General features: G+C 55.2%; 1 protein-coding gene across 5 annotated transcripts in view; it reads right to left on the bottom strand.

Moving 5' to 3' along the window:
- The window catches only part of CARM1 (coactivator associated arginine methyltransferase 1), a 53,861-nt gene extending 40,828 nt beyond the window's left edge, over positions 1-13,033 (bottom strand). For 2 of the 5 annotated variants that reach the window (XM_055238534.2, XM_055238535.2), the window contains exon 1: positions 12,702-13,033. In XM_055238534.2, the coding sequence (XP_055094509.1) occupies positions 12,702-12,921 (220 nt within the window). In that variant the 5' untranslated portion in view covers positions 12,922-13,033. Of the gene's footprint in view, positions 1-7,477; positions 7,481-12,030; positions 12,283-12,701 lie in introns of those variants that run through there. The other 3 variants (XM_055238537.2, XM_063616021.1, XM_063616020.1) reach the window with 3 other exon arrangements.
- Positions 13,034-14,803: the final 1,770 nt, after the last annotated feature.

Below are 14,803 nucleotides of genomic sequence, written 5' to 3'. Positions count from 1 at the left end.
AGGCTTAGGAGACCAAGGATTCACCTATGTTGGGTGTGGGCCAATCCTCGAAAGCCCCCTCCATTTAATGGGACGAAACTGGAGGGAGAACCACAGTTCCCTGGACAAGGTCGCAAGGTCACGCCAAGGTGAGGCTCCCATGTGTGCTAATCAGGACCGCCTGCAGCCTCTAACCCAGAGAGTGCTGGGAGGTCAGGGACGACATTCCAGCCAGGAAAGGCAGACAGCAGCAGGGCTGACCACAGAGACCCTGTGGGCCCCTGGGTCCCCCTCCTTTGCAGCTCACCTCTCTCTGGCCAGGCCAGCCTCTCCCCTACCTCTCCTTAGCTGCCATTCTCTTCAAGGTGCTCCCTAGACCACTTCCCCAGCAGAGGAGAAGGGGTTCTCTGTCTGCCTTCTCTCTGCTCCCCAAGACTGAGGTCGGGCATGGTGGCTCATGTCTGCAATCCCAGCACTTTGGGAGGCCAAGGTGGGCGTATCCACTTGAGGTCAGGAGTTCGAGGCCAGCCTGGCTAACATGGTGAAACCCTGTCTCTACTAAAAACACAAAAATTAGCCGGGCATGGTGTCACACGCCTATAGACCCAGAGAGTCGGGAGGCTGAGGCGCAAGAATTGCTTGAACCTGGGAGGCAGAGGCTGCAGTGAGCAGAAATCGCTCCACTGTATTCCAGCCTGGGTGACAGAGTGAGACTCTGTCTCAGAAGAAGACTGAGAGTGCACTGGAGATGGGGGGGCTATGTCCGACTTGGGCAGGGCTCTGTACACAGTCCAGCCACAGATGTCTACTCTGGCCAAGGCCACTTTCCACCAGGGAAGCCACTCACCGAATCCTCCCACCAATAAGGAAGCTGAGATTCGGGGACACTGAAGCATTTGCCCACGATCGCCCTGCCAGGAAAGTACAGCGGGCCAGAGCACGGCTGGAGCCCAGCCTCCATCACAGGCGTCCCTTGCCTCCCCATCCCCCCCACTGTGTGCTCTTGGCCATGCCAGGCCCACAAGTTCATTCCCAGAGGAGGTCTTCCCTCCTGCAGTGCCAAACGCTATTTTAAGCACTTTACTTCTATCAGCTCGCCACTCACAACAACCCTCTAAGGTAGAGGATGTCAAGATCCACAACTGACAGCCAAGGAAACTGAGGTACAAAGTGGTCACCGGGATGCTAAGGAGTGGATCAGGACTTGCCAGCTGGCCCCTGCTAGAGCTCTTACCACAAGCACGACTCTGCCCTCAGCCTCCCTGTAAGCAGAGCCCCTCCCCCAGCATCCTGGAGCCCCTCAGCTTATTTTGTTTTAAGTGATTGCTGATTTAGCGCTCATCAGGCAATGTCCCCAGGCCTGCAAATGTGGGACCTTGTGTTTATCTCGGGTGTCACCACATCCCTGGGCTCCTAAAACAGTAACTGGTGCACAGCAGACGCTCGGTGAATTTCCGCTGACCATTTCAAGCTGGCTGGATGGCAGCTACCGCACTATGGAAACGGCGAGTCCACTTTCGCTGCATGTTTCTGGCTGAATGAATGAAAGGGTGGGTCTCAGTGGGCTGGGAAAGGTCGCCGTCCCCCCTGCTCTCTCTGCAGCTCCACTGTCACCTCCCCCAAGACCTGCCATCTGGCTGGCCCCTCCCCCACCCCAGCCCTCCAGGGGGCTGCTCTCTGAGGTCACCTGTGACTTCCTGATCAGAAATCCAGTGACTGCCCCTTGGCTCCCACTCTGACCTCTCACAGCATCTGACCTTGCTGACCTCTCCTTCCTGCCCTTTCAAAGCTTCTTGACTGTCCCCAGAGAGGTGTCCCAGCCCTGTGCAGAGAGCCCCCCAGTCCCTTACCAGCCGGGGCAGACTCCACTCCCCAGTCTGGTGCTGGTCCCCTCCAGGGACTGGTACCCTTTCTCAGTCACAGACTCCACTCCCCAATCTGGTGCTGTCCTCCAGGGACTGGTACCCTTTCTCAGTCACAGATCCTTCTGAGAAGCTGACCGAAATCAGGGGAGGTTCTGCACAGAAAAATGTGCAGAGAATCCACAGCTACACCATGGCCAATTTATGGAGCACTTACTTCAGGCCAGGCACACAGGGCAAAGCTTTTCTTTTTTTTCTTCCTTTTCATATATCACAAGTCATCAAGCAAGAAGCATTTTTTTTAGAGACAAGGTCTTGCCCTGTTTCCTGGGATGGAGTGCAGTGGTACGATTATGGCTCACTGTAGCCTCAAGTTTCTGGGCTCAAGCAATCCTTCCGCCTCAGCCTCTGGAATAGCTGGGACTACAGGCATGTGCCACCATGCCGGCTAATGTTTTTTAAATTATTTTTTAAGAGATACAGTTTCACTGTGTTTCCTGGGCTGGTCGTAAATTCCTGGACTCAAACTACCCTCCTGCCTCGGCCTCCCAAAACCTGGGATTACAGGCATGAGCCTCTGTGTCCAACTGGGGTGAAGTATTTTACATGTGTTTCCTCCCCTCCACAAAAACCTCCAGGGAGGTGCCACTGTCACCCCCTTTCAGGGAGAGAAAGTGAAGCTCAGAGGCTCATCCAAGGTCACAGCCACTGATTCTTGTCCTTTTGCCCCTTTGCAAAACTGTGTCCAATTGTGAGGGGCTCATGGGACGGCCCCCAGGGGCCATCCACAGGCCAGATTAAGAATCCGAGCCCCGGGCTGCCATGACTCACACCTGTAATCCCAGCACTTTGGGGGCCAAAGTAGGAGAATCGCTTGAGCCCAGGAGTTTCACATCTGCCTGAGCAACATAGTGAGACCCTGTCTCTACAAAAAAAAAAATAATAATAATTAGCCAGGCATGGTGATGTGCGCCTGTGGTCCCAGCCCGTAGAGAGGCTGAGGGTGGGAGAATCCCTTGAGCCTGGGTGTTCAAGGCTGCAGTGAGCTATGATCGTGTCACTGCACTCCAGCCTGGGTGACACAGCAAGACCCTGTCTCAAAAAAAGAAGAAAAAAAAAAAATCTTAGCTCTGAGCTGACGGAACTGACGGAAACCCCTCCCAGCCTCAACTTGCCACCTCAAGCAGCCAGGTGTGTGGCCCAGGTGGGCCCCTCCATCCTGCCCTCGCTTAAGTGGCTGCTTCCCCGGATGTCTCTGCAAACTCACCACCTCCCAGGTTCTCCAGCAGACCTTAGAAGCAGAGCGGGTTTCCACAGAAAGGAGACACACCTGCCACAGAGGTCTTCCTGAGCCTCTCCACCTGCTAAATCCAACCTGGTCTGAGGTGTGTGAGGCTTGGCATCTCAAAGTCATTAGCAAGTTCACACCACACTCCAGCTTCTGTTGAAAGGCCTTGCCCACCCATCTCATCCAGACCCCCCACACAGAGGGCCAGCGCTTGGTGACCAGGAGATGCTCACAGCACTGGCCACCTTCTATTAAGATTTCACCTGGCCGGGCGCGGTGGCTCACGCTTGTAATCCCAGCACTTTGGGAGGCCGAGGCGGGCGGATCACGAGGTCAGGAGATCGAGACCACGGTGAAACCCCGTCTCTACTAAAAATACAAAAAATTAGCCGGGCGTGGTGGCGGGCGCCTGTAGTCCCAGCTACTCGGAGAGGCTGAGGCAGGAGAATGGCGTGAACCCGGGAGGCGGAGCTTGCAGTGAGCCGAGATTGCGCCACTGCACTCCAGCCTGGGTGACAGAGCCAGACTCCGTCTCAAAAAAAAAAAAAAAAAAAAAAAAAAAAAAGATTTCACCTGAGGCCGGGCATGGTGGCTCATGCCGGTAATCCCAGGACTTTGGGAGGCCAAGGTGGGCAGATCACTTGAGGTCAGGAGTTCAAGACCAGCCTGGCCAAAAGGGTGAGACGCCCGTATCTATTAAAAATACAAAAATTATCTGGGTGTGGTTGCACGCACTTGTTTTTTTTTTTTTTTTTTTTTTTTGAGACGGAGTCTCGCTCTGTCACCCAGGCTGGAGTGCAGTGGCACAATCTCGGCTCACTGCAAGCTCCGCCTCCCGGGTTCACGCCATTCTCCTGCCTCAGCCTCTCCGAGTAGCTGGGACTACAGGCGCCCGCCACCACGCCCGGCTAATTTTTTTGTATTTTTAGTAGAGACGGGGTTTCACTGTGGTCTCGATCTCCTGACCTCGTGATCCGCCTGGCCTCGGCCTCCCAAAGTGCTGGGACTACAAGCGTGAGCCACCGCGCCCGGCCAGGTTGCACGCACTTGTAATCCTAGCTACTTGGGAGTCTGATGCAGCAGAATGACTTGAACCTGGGAGGCTAGAGGTTGCAGTGAGACGAGATTGAGCCGCTGCGCTCCAGCCTGGGTGACAGGGCGAGAATCCATTTCCAAAAAAACCAAAAAAATCCTCGATTCCAACCCAGCCCTGTTTCCACTTTTAGACCCTCCACTTCTCACAGGGACCCTGTGCTCCAAGCCACGTGGCTGTCTCCAGCCCTGGCCCACTGGAGCACCTCTCCATAACCCAGAAACGTCCTTCCCAACATTCTGGCCAGGTCCAGATCCTACCCACTGTGGCCAAGGTGACTCCCTGTATGTTCTTTGTCCATGGAAACTGGAACCCTAAATTCAGCTGAGCACATGGCCGCTCAGATTGAAAACTACATTTCCCAGCATCCCTTGCAGCTGGCAGTGGTCATGTGACTACATTCTAGCCAACAAAATGAAAGCAGAAGCACCTTGCATCAGCTACCAGGAACGTTTCTTAACAAACACCTGGATGTGACCTTTGCACCCTTTCTCCTTTGTCCCTTCCTTTGTCCTGCTGTCTGGAAGCCAGGGTGTAATGGCAGGACTCCAGCAGCCATGCTGAAACCTGAGGACAAGACCTCACCTTAAGAATGGTGGAGGAAGGCCGGGCGCGGTGGCTCAAGCCTGTAATCCCAGCACTTTGGGAGGCCGAGGCGGGTGGATCACGAGGTCAGGAGATCGAGACCATCCTGGCTAACACGGTGAAACCCCGTCTCTACTAAAAAATACAAAAAAAATTAGCCGGGCGTGCTGGCGGGCGCCTGTGGTCCCAGCTACTCGGGAGGCTGAGGCAGGAGAATGGCGTGAACCCAGGAGGTGGAGGTTGCGGTGAGCCGAGATCGCGCCACCGCACTCCAGCCTGGGGGACAGAGAAAGACTCCGTCTCAAAAAAAAAAAAAAAGAATGGTGGAGGATTGGCCTGGGGCAGTGGCCTGTAATCCCAGCACTTTGGGAGGCTGAGGTGGGTGGATCACCTGAGGTCAGGAGTTTGAGAACAGCCTGGCCAACATGGCGATACCCCATCTCTACTAAAAATACAAAAATTAGCCAGGCGTGGTGGCACACGCCTGTAGTCCCAGATACTTGGGAGGCTGAGGCAGGAGAACCGCTTGAACCCGGGAGGTGGAGGTTGCAGTGAGCCGAGATTGCGCCATTGCACTGCAGCCTGGGCAACAGAGTGAGACTCCGTCTCAAAAAAAAAAAAAAAAAAGTGGGGGACCTGGATCTGGGAACTTCCAAGAGCCCAAGAGACTTTGGCACCTACCAATCTTCACACTTTAGCACGAGAGCACAAAAAATAAAACGCCATCGTGTTTAAGCCTCTGCTACTTTGGGTCTTTGTGATGAACAGATAAATGTCACTGAACCACCTATATATGCAGTTAAGGTGGGCATCCAGTCGCCCAGAATGCCAAAGCCATCTCTGCTGCTTGCCAACCACGTCACTTTGGCCAGTCAAGTTCTTTCATTTCTGTTTTTCCACCAGTAAATTGGGGTTGGTATCTCTGACCTCACAGAACTCTTTTCAGAATAAGTGGTAACATACAGTAAACACCACAATTGGCACAAGGGGCTCACAAAATTCAGAAGTGTGCTCTATTCGGCCTGAGTGAGTGGGACCCTTCACATCCAAAACAAAGGAAGGATTTTTTGGTTTCTCTTTTGGCTGGGGCCAAACTCCCCACAGACCCCAACTCCTGCCTGCCTCATTCATTTATCCCAGGGGTCTACAAGCTTTCCCTGCCTCGGGCCAGTGAGTAAATATTTCAGGTTTTGCAGGACACTGTGGCCTCAACTGATTATTGTTGTTTGTGAATTGGGTTTTAGTTTTTTTCCCTAATCAACCTCTCAAAAACTGTAAAAGCCTTTCTTAGCTTTGTCTGTATAAAAATAGGCCACGCCAGGCCCAGTGGTTCGTGACTATAATCCCAGCTACTTCTGAGGCTCAGGCAGGAGGAGGATAGTTTGAGGCCAGGGGTTTGGGGCCAGCCTGGGAAACACAGCAAGACTCTGTCTCTAAAAAAATTGCTTAAATTAGCCAAGGGTGGTGACATGTGCTTGTAGTCCCAGCTACTTGGGAGGCTGAGGCCAGAGGATCACTTGAGCCCAGGAGTTAGAGGCTGCAGTGAGCTACTAAAATACAAAAAATTAGCTGGGCATGGCGGCATGTGCCTATAATCCCAGCTACTTGGGAGGCTGAGACAGAAGAATCGCTTGAACCTGGGAGGCAGAGGTTGCAGTGAGCCAAGATTGCACCACTGCATTCCAGCATGGGCAACAGAGCGAGACTCCATCTCAAAATAAATAAATAAATAAATAATAAAATACAGGCTGGGTGCGGTGGCTTGCACCTGTAATCCTAGCATTTTGGGAGGCGGAGGCAGGCAGATTATTTGAGGTCAGGAGTTCGAGGCCAGCCTGGCCAAGATGGTGAAACTCTGTCTCTACTAAAAATACAAAAATTAGCCAGGGTGGTGGCACAGGCCTGTAATCCCAGCTACTCAGGAGGCTGAGGCATGAGAATCACGTGAACCTGGGAGGTGGAGGTTACAGTGAGGTGAGACCATGCCATTGCACTCCAGCCTGGGCAACACAGTGAGACTCCGTCTCAATATAAAATACAAACACAGATAAAAATAGGTCACAGGCTCAATGTGGCCCATAGCCCTAATTTATACCACTGCCCTTTCCCTAGCTGCCCCCAAGGTCAAGCATTTTGAGTCAACACAAGTTTATGCACAGTCTGGTACAGGGTAAATGCTCAATAAATGACAGTATCCATTAGCAACATGCAGGCACCGCTGAAACACAAATGCCTTTCTGGGGTTACTAACTTTCTCTGTTGTCACTCCAGCTTGACACCGAGATGTCCTAAAGATGGGGCACATAACAAGCTCTTCTGTACCCCTGCCCCAGCTGTCAGGGGGATCCCAGAAGTGTAACCAAAGGAAGTCACAAGGGCCCCCGGTTCGGTGACAGCAGGCCATTCTTCACCTTCTTTGGACAAAGGGTTTTTCTCTGAACTTTCCACCCCTGGCATGCCCCCCACAAACTGAAGTTTAGCCCCCGATGGAGCCCATGCTGCTGTGTAAGCTTCTGAGCCAAGGGGATGGGAGAGTCTGGAGCATCGGCCACACTGACTCGTGCTGACCAAGAAAGAAAAGTGACACAGTCATTTCCAGAAAGAGCGCCACGGGGCTGGGGAAGTGAGAGTTTGTTCTGTTCTCTTTCCCGGCACCCCTCCCTGAGAAACTGCCTCCTTTCCAAGGGAAGGCAGCCTATGCCCAGGAACTCCAGAGGCCATGCCAAAGCTTCCTCAAGCCCAGGAAGCCCACGCCAAAGGGCCTCCCCCTCTGCCCAGGGAAAATGGCCTGGTGTTGGTAGCTGCCATTTGGCCAATCTCATGGACGTAGGCCAGGGTGACTTCAGATGGCAAGAGCTGGGGAGGGTAACTGTTCACTACAAAGTGACAGAGACAGGCCCTTCTGCAGCTGTCATCCTTCCCCTGGAGGGTGCAGACGTCAAGGAACAAGGCTGGAAGTCCTCCCCACGTGCCTCTCCTGGGCCTCCTATGTTAGGTACAGGTCATGGCCCAGGAGTCCCTCCCACGGCCGGTGAACCAAGACAGCGGGGCAGCCCTGGAGCATAGGGGGCTCCTCCTAGAAAAGCTAGCTCATTCCCACGCCACACCAATGAACACAGCTGTCAGTAACATAGACACAAATATTTATTAGCCGGGCGCAGTGGCTCACGTCTGTAATCCTAGCACTTTGGGAGGCCAAGGCAGGAGGACTGCTTGAGCCCAGGAGTTCAAGACCAGCCTGGGCAAAATTGTGAGACCCCATCGCTAGAAGAAACTTAAAAATTAGCCATATGTGAGGTTGGTGGCGGTGGCTCACGCCTGTAATCCCAGCACTTTGGGAGGCCGAGGTGGGCGGATCACCTGAGGTCAGGAGTTCGAGACCAGCCTGACCAACATGGAGAAACCCCATCTCTACTAAAAATACAAAAAAAATTAACTGGGCGTGGTGGCACATGCGTGTAATCCCCGTAATCCCAGGACTTTGGGAGGCCAAAGCAGGCGAATCGCTCGAACCCGGGAGGTGGAGGTTGCAGTGAGCCGAGATCACGCCATCGCACTCCAGCCTGGGCAACAAGAGCAAAATTCCATCTCAAAAAAAAAAAAAAAAAAAAAGACAGACATCCAAGTTGTAACCCCTGGAATCTGTGAAGGTGACCTTATTAGGAAATAGGGTCTTTGCAGATAAGGATCTTGAGATGAGATCATCCTAGATACAAAGTGGGCCCTAAATCCAATGCCCAGTGTCCTTATAAGAAAAGAACAGCTGTGGCTGGGTGTGGTGGCTTAAGCCTGTAATCCCAGCACTTTGGAAGGCCAAGGTGGGCGGATCACGAGGTCAGGAGATCGAGACCATCCTGGCTAACATAGTGAAACCCCGTCTCTACAAAAAATACAAAGAATTAGCGGGGCGTGGTGGCGGGCGCCTGTAGTCCCAGCTACTCGGGAGGCTGAGGCAGGAGAATGGCTTGAACCCAGGAGGCGCAGCTTGCAGTGAGCGGAGATCGCGCCATTGCACTCCAGCCTGGGCGACAGAGCAAGACACCGTCTCAAAAAAAAAAGAAAGAAAAGAAAAGAACAGCTGAGGTGGGAGGATCACTTGAGCCTAGGAGTTCGAGACCAGCCTGTAACAGAGCAAGGCTCCATCTCACTTTAAAAAAAAAGGAAAAAAGAGGACACAAGACACAGGAGTGAAGACAGAGGCAGGGACTTGGGTTTTGCTGCTGCAAATCAAGCAACAGCCGGATCCACTGGAATCTGGAAGACGCGAGGATTTTCCTTTAGAACCTCCCCAGGGATTGTGGCCCTGCCAGTACCATGATTTCAGACTTCTGGCCATGAACTGAGAGAGAATCCATTCCTGTCGTCTGTGATAAATCTGTCATAATTTGTTATGACATAACAAATTCTGACAAAAATCTGTCATAATTCGTTATTGCAGCCATGGGAAATTAATATACCCAGCACTGATCACCTCCAACTCCAGAACCCATGCTTTTTTTTTTTTCCAGACAGGGTCTCGCTCTGTCACCCAGGCTGATGTGCAGTGGTACGATCTCAGCTCACTGTAACCTCTGCTTCCCTGGTTCAAGCGATCCTCCCACCTCATCCTCCGGAGTAGCTGGGACTACAGGCGCAGGTACCACCACACCCGGCTAATTTTTGTATTTTTAGTAGAGACGAGATTTTGCCATGTTGGCCAAGCTGGTCTCAACCTCTTGACCTCAAGTGATTCGCCTGCCTCAACCTCTGAAAGTGCTGGGATTATAGGTGTGAGCCACCACACCTGGCCAAGAACCCATGTTTTTAATCTCCATGCCAATGTTACTTAAGGATAAAGAGGGGCAGTGCGGAGGCTCACGCCTGTAATTCCAGGACTATGGGAGGCCAAGGAGGGAGGATCACTTGAGCCCAGGAGTTTGAGATCAGCCTGGCCAACACAGTGAAAACCCTTTCTCTACAAAAAATATGAAAGATTAGCTGGGTGTGGCACATGACTGTGGTCCCAGCTACTAGGGAGGGTGAGGTATGAGGATCACTTTAGCCATGGAAGTCAAGGCTGCAGTGAGCTGAGACTGAGACTGTACCACTGCACTCCAGTCTGAGCAACAGAGTGAGGCCCTGTCTGAAAAAAACAAAACAAAACAAAAAAAGAAAGAAAGAAAGAAAGAAAACGAAAAAGTGTTTAAAAAAAATTATTTCAGACCCCTAAGGATATATCATCTGGGAATCTGGGACTGAGGCTCTCTGAGGAATGTGGACTTTCTCCTTTTTATGAATGTTTCCGGTCAGGTGAGGTGGCTCACACCTGTAATCCCAGCATTCTGGGAGGCAGGAAGATCACTTGAGCTCAGAAGTTGGAGACCAGCCTGGGCAACACAGTGACATAGTGAAACCTTGTCTCTAATAATAAAAAATGTTTCAGTTACCAATTACCTCTCAAAGAGAAGTGCCGTCTTAATAACGAGTAATACTTTCAAGAGTATCAACAAAACAAAAACAAAAACACAAACACAAAATGTTACTCCAGGAGTAAGATGGTAGGAACATCTCCCTATGTTGCCAATACATCTAGAAGACTAAAATTGTTCCGGCCAGGCGGGGTGGCTCATGCCTGTAATCCTAGCACTTTGGGAAGGCGAGGCGGGCGGATCACGAGATCAGAAAATCAAGACAATCCTGGCTAACATGGTGAAACCCTGTCTCTACTAAAAATACAAAAAATTAGGCCGGGCACGGTGGCTCACGCTTGTAATCCCAGCACTTTGGGAGGCCGAGGCGGGCGGATCACGAGGTCAGGAGATCGAGGCCATCCTGGCTAACACAGTGAAACCCCGTCTCTACTAAAAAAAATACAAAAAATTAGCCGGGCGTGGTGGCGGGCGCCTGTAGTCCCAGCTACTCGGAGAGGCTGAGGCAGGAGAATGGCGTGAACCGGGAGGCGGAGCTTGCAGTGAGCCGAGATCGCACCACTGCACTCCAGCCTGGGCGACAGAGCGAGACTCCGTCTCAAAAAAAAAAAAAAAATTAGCTGGGCATGGCGGCAGGTACCTGTAGTCCCAGCTACTCGGGAGGCTGAGGCAGGAGAATGGCGTGAACCCGGGTGGCAGAGCTTGCAGTGAGCCAAGATTGAGCCACTGCACTCCAGCCTGTGGGACAGAGCAAGACTCTGTCTCAAAAAAAAAAACAAAAAAAAAAAAACTAAAATTGTTCTAAAAAAATTATTTTTTTTTGAGACGGAGTCTCGCTCTGTCTCCCAGGCTGGAATGCAATGGCACGATCTCAGCTCATTGCAACCTCTGCCTCCCAGGTCCAAGTGATTCTCCTGCCTCTGTCTCCCGAGTAGCTGGGACAGGCACATGCTACCACGCCCGGCTGTTTTGTATTTTTAGTAGAGACGGGGTTTCACCATGTTGGCCAGGCTGGTCTCAAACTCCTGGGCTCAGGTGATCCTCCTACCTTAGCCTCCCAAAGTGCTGAGCCACCGTGCCCGGTCCTAAAAAAATTTTTTAAAGGTTTATTTAAAAATGATAGCCAACTCTCCTGGAACTCCTTTGAGGATAAGCCCTGGGACCCCAGTTTTGGAAACACTGCCCCACTTTGTTCTGTTCAGGACAAAGTTGGCTACCAATGCTTGCCCAGTGAATAGGTTTTGCTTATGATCTGGGGTTCTGCTGAGCTGAGTGTCTGCCTTGAACTCTGAAACCCCCCCTGAAATACCCTCCTTCCCCTCTCCTCATCTGGTCCAAGAAGACCCAGGCTCTGCACCAGCAAAAAGAGACGGCACCCTCGGGCGGCAGACACAACTCCTTTAGTCCACGTTTTCAAAGTTGAGGTGCAGGGAAAACCCAGTGTGAACGGACTGCTCCTCGGGCTTTCCTTTAATCAGGCTGTTCCCAAAGTGGCAAAAAATTCACACAGGACCCAAGCCAGCTAGAGGCCTCCTGAGGGGTTCCCGGGGGCATCAGTGCAAGAAGCCCTGAGAGACAAAGCCAAATGACACAGAGTAGCAAAATGTGAACGAGGAATCAAAGAGAAGAGATAAGAAAAGAAGGAGTAACAAGATGAAGAATGAACTACAAAGACTGGGAGCGGGGGCGGGGGGTGCTGGGAAACACATTTGTGATTTTCCTTTCCCCCCAGTGAAATGTCAGTTTTGAAAGCAGCTTCGGAAAATGTAACCAGCTTCTCACATCCCCTAAAAGAAGATGGGAGGAGGCTGTTACCTCTACGAAGCCCGGCATCAGGAAGGGGCCTGTCCCGTCCACGTTTCCACAAGGAGCTCACCCTGCGGCTCCCACCGTCCTCGCATGGGCCCTCTCCCCAGGTCCCGAAGTTTCCCATTCGGGGGTCCTGAACACCACGCCTTGCACAGCGGTGGAACTCGGTCCTCGCGGGCGCCCCAGACCAGCAAACACTTTCCGACCGTCCTGAGCTATCCAGGGGGTCCCCAGAGAGATCCCGGGCTTCCCACGCCCCACCCTCCACCCTGCAGAGGCGGCCACGCCCGCCCGAGACGCCCACCTCTCCCGCACCCTGGACCTCCCTCCCCCACGCTTAAGCCCCCCACGCCTGGCGTCTTCCAAATTCCCCTTCCACTCAGAGCCCCCCACTTCCTGCGCACCCACTCCTCCCAAATCTCAGGCCCTTCACTCCCCATTTCGCGCTTCCTTGCTCACTCTGGGCACCTCGCCCCTCCGGCCACCACGCACGCTCTCTTTTCTCTGTCTGTCCCCTGACACCGGCCCTCCACGCTCCCTCCCTGCAGGCCACCGGCTCAGTCCCGGGGACCACACGCCAGGCCCCCGCGCTCAGGGCCCCTCCCCGCCGGCCCCCGCCCCGGGCCGGCCTCGTGCGCAGCCCCGGCCCTGCGCCTGCCCCAGGGCCCCGTACTCACGGCTGTAGAGGGCGATGCCCGCCGCGTCCGGGCCGGCGCGCACCTCGAGGCGCAGCGCCTGCTGCTCCGCGTGCCGCTGGATTTCGCCGTTCGCGTCGCCGATGGTGAGGAGGCGGGCGCCGGGGAACACGGACACGGCCGCGCAGGGCCCCGCGCCGCCCGGGCCCGCTGACCCCGCGCCGCCCGCGCCCGGCCCCACCGCCGCCGCCGCCGCTGCCATCTTAGATCCGGCTCCAGGCCCCGCCGCCGCCGCCGCCGCTGCGCCCGGGCCCAGGCCGCCGCCGCCGCCGCTGCCGCCGCCGCCGCTACCGCCGCCGCCGCCGCCGCCGCCGTGCAGGCCGAGGCCGAGCCGGGCAGCGCCGCCTGCCGGCCACGCGCCGCCTCGCCGCCGCCGCCACCGTCGCCGCGGCCCGACCCCGTGGCGCAGCGCCCCCTGCCGGCCGTCCTGGGCGCGGGGAGCTAGCGAGCGAGCGAGAAGGCGCCCCGGGGGGCGGGACCGGCTACGCCCCGCCCCGCGAGAACGGTCGCCGCTTTGTGAGGTGGCTCCACCGCCCGGGAACTGCGGGGCGGGAGGGTGCGTCGGGGGCGGTGCTCGGGCGCGCGGACACGCCCCTCGGAGGCCTGGGCCCCGCCCCCAGGCCGGAGACTCATTAACGGCTGCTTTCAAGTGAGGCGGTGCGGGGACGGCGGGGGCGGTGCTCGGCCGCGCGGACACGCCCCGTACCCCGCTCCGCACGAACAGCCGCGCGACGTGATGCGGCTTCCCTGCCCCGACCTGGGCACGCCCCTGAGACCGGGCCCCGCCCCCGGGGCCCGCCCGGCTTTGTGAGGCAGCCCGCAGGGAGGCGTGGCCCAGCCGCGACGAGGCCCCGCCCCCGTGCCTGCCCGCGCCCTCCCACCCGGACTCGCTTTGTCAGGCGCCCCGCTCTGGGGATGGGCGGGGGAAAGGGCGTGGCCAGCTCCCGGGACTCGCCCTCCAACCCTTTCCCCCTCCGCCCCCGCCCCTCCCCCCGCCCCCGCCCCGACCATTTCCGATGAGCCCTGGCCTCCAGGAGCAACCTGAGCCCGGCTGAAAGGACCCCTCCCAGACATTCGACCGCTCCTCCTCCCTTCCCCATCATCTCTGCCCACACTCCCTTCTTCATCCTTAATGTTTGACTGTCTCCTTTCGCACAAGATATCCTTTGACCCCCTCCTCTCTGAGCCCCTCCTCCAACGATGCTGAGCCCAGCCCGGCGCAGGGCCCCTCTCCCGCCACATAAACCCGTCTTCTCTCTGCATCCCCTTTCATTTTGGGTGGCCCCATCCCTTTTGGGCGACCCAGTGAGCTTGGGCCACTTCCCAGCACTCCAGCTTTAACTCTTCCCTAGACCTCATTTACGCCTCATTCCTTTTTTTTTGCGACGGAGTCTCGCTCTGTCTCCCAGGCTGGAGTGCAGTGGCTCGATCTCAGCTCACCGCAACCTCCGCCTCCCGGGTTCAAGTGATTCTCCTGTCTCAGCCTCCCGAGTAGCTGGGACTACAGGCATGCTCTACCACGCCCAGCTAATTTTTTATTTTTAGTAGAGACGGGGTTTCACCATGTTGGTCAGGCTGGTCTTCAACTCCTGACTTCAGTTGATCCGCCCGCCTCGGCCTCCCAAAGTGCTGGGCCTACAGGCATGAGCCACCGCGCCCGGCCCCTTTTGTTTTTTGAGACAGGGTCTCACTGTGTTGCCCAGGCTGGAGTGCAGTGGTGACATCATAGCTTACTGCAGCCTCAACCTCCTGGGCTCAAGCAACCCCCCCGGCCTCGGCCTCCCAAAATGCTGGGATTATAGGTGTGAGCCACTGCGAGGGGCCCTCATTCTCTTTCATGTCCCTCACCCCTACGCCCCTGTCATTCCACCTCCTAAACCCTCTAATGCAAGTACCGTTGCAGAGACCCCGGCATGGCACTGCTGCACTGCCCACACCCCTAGGAGCCTCCGCATACACCACCCTGACTGCCCTTGAGAGATGCTTCAAATTTGGTGAATTCAGGCACGCTCCACCCCCCAGCCATCCAACCATGGGATCCAGAGGTCCCCAGCTTGAAGGATTCCACTCCATAGAGGCCTAGG

This window comes from Symphalangus syndactylus, chromosome 13 (genome assembly GCF_028878055.3).
Source record: "Symphalangus syndactylus isolate Jambi chromosome 13, NHGRI_mSymSyn1-v2.1_pri, whole genome shotgun sequence".
NCBI lineage: Eukaryota > Metazoa > Chordata > Mammalia > Primates > Hylobatidae > Symphalangus > Symphalangus syndactylus.
Note: the sequence above shows the minus strand (reverse complement) of the source record. Positions and strands in the feature narration are given on the sequence as shown.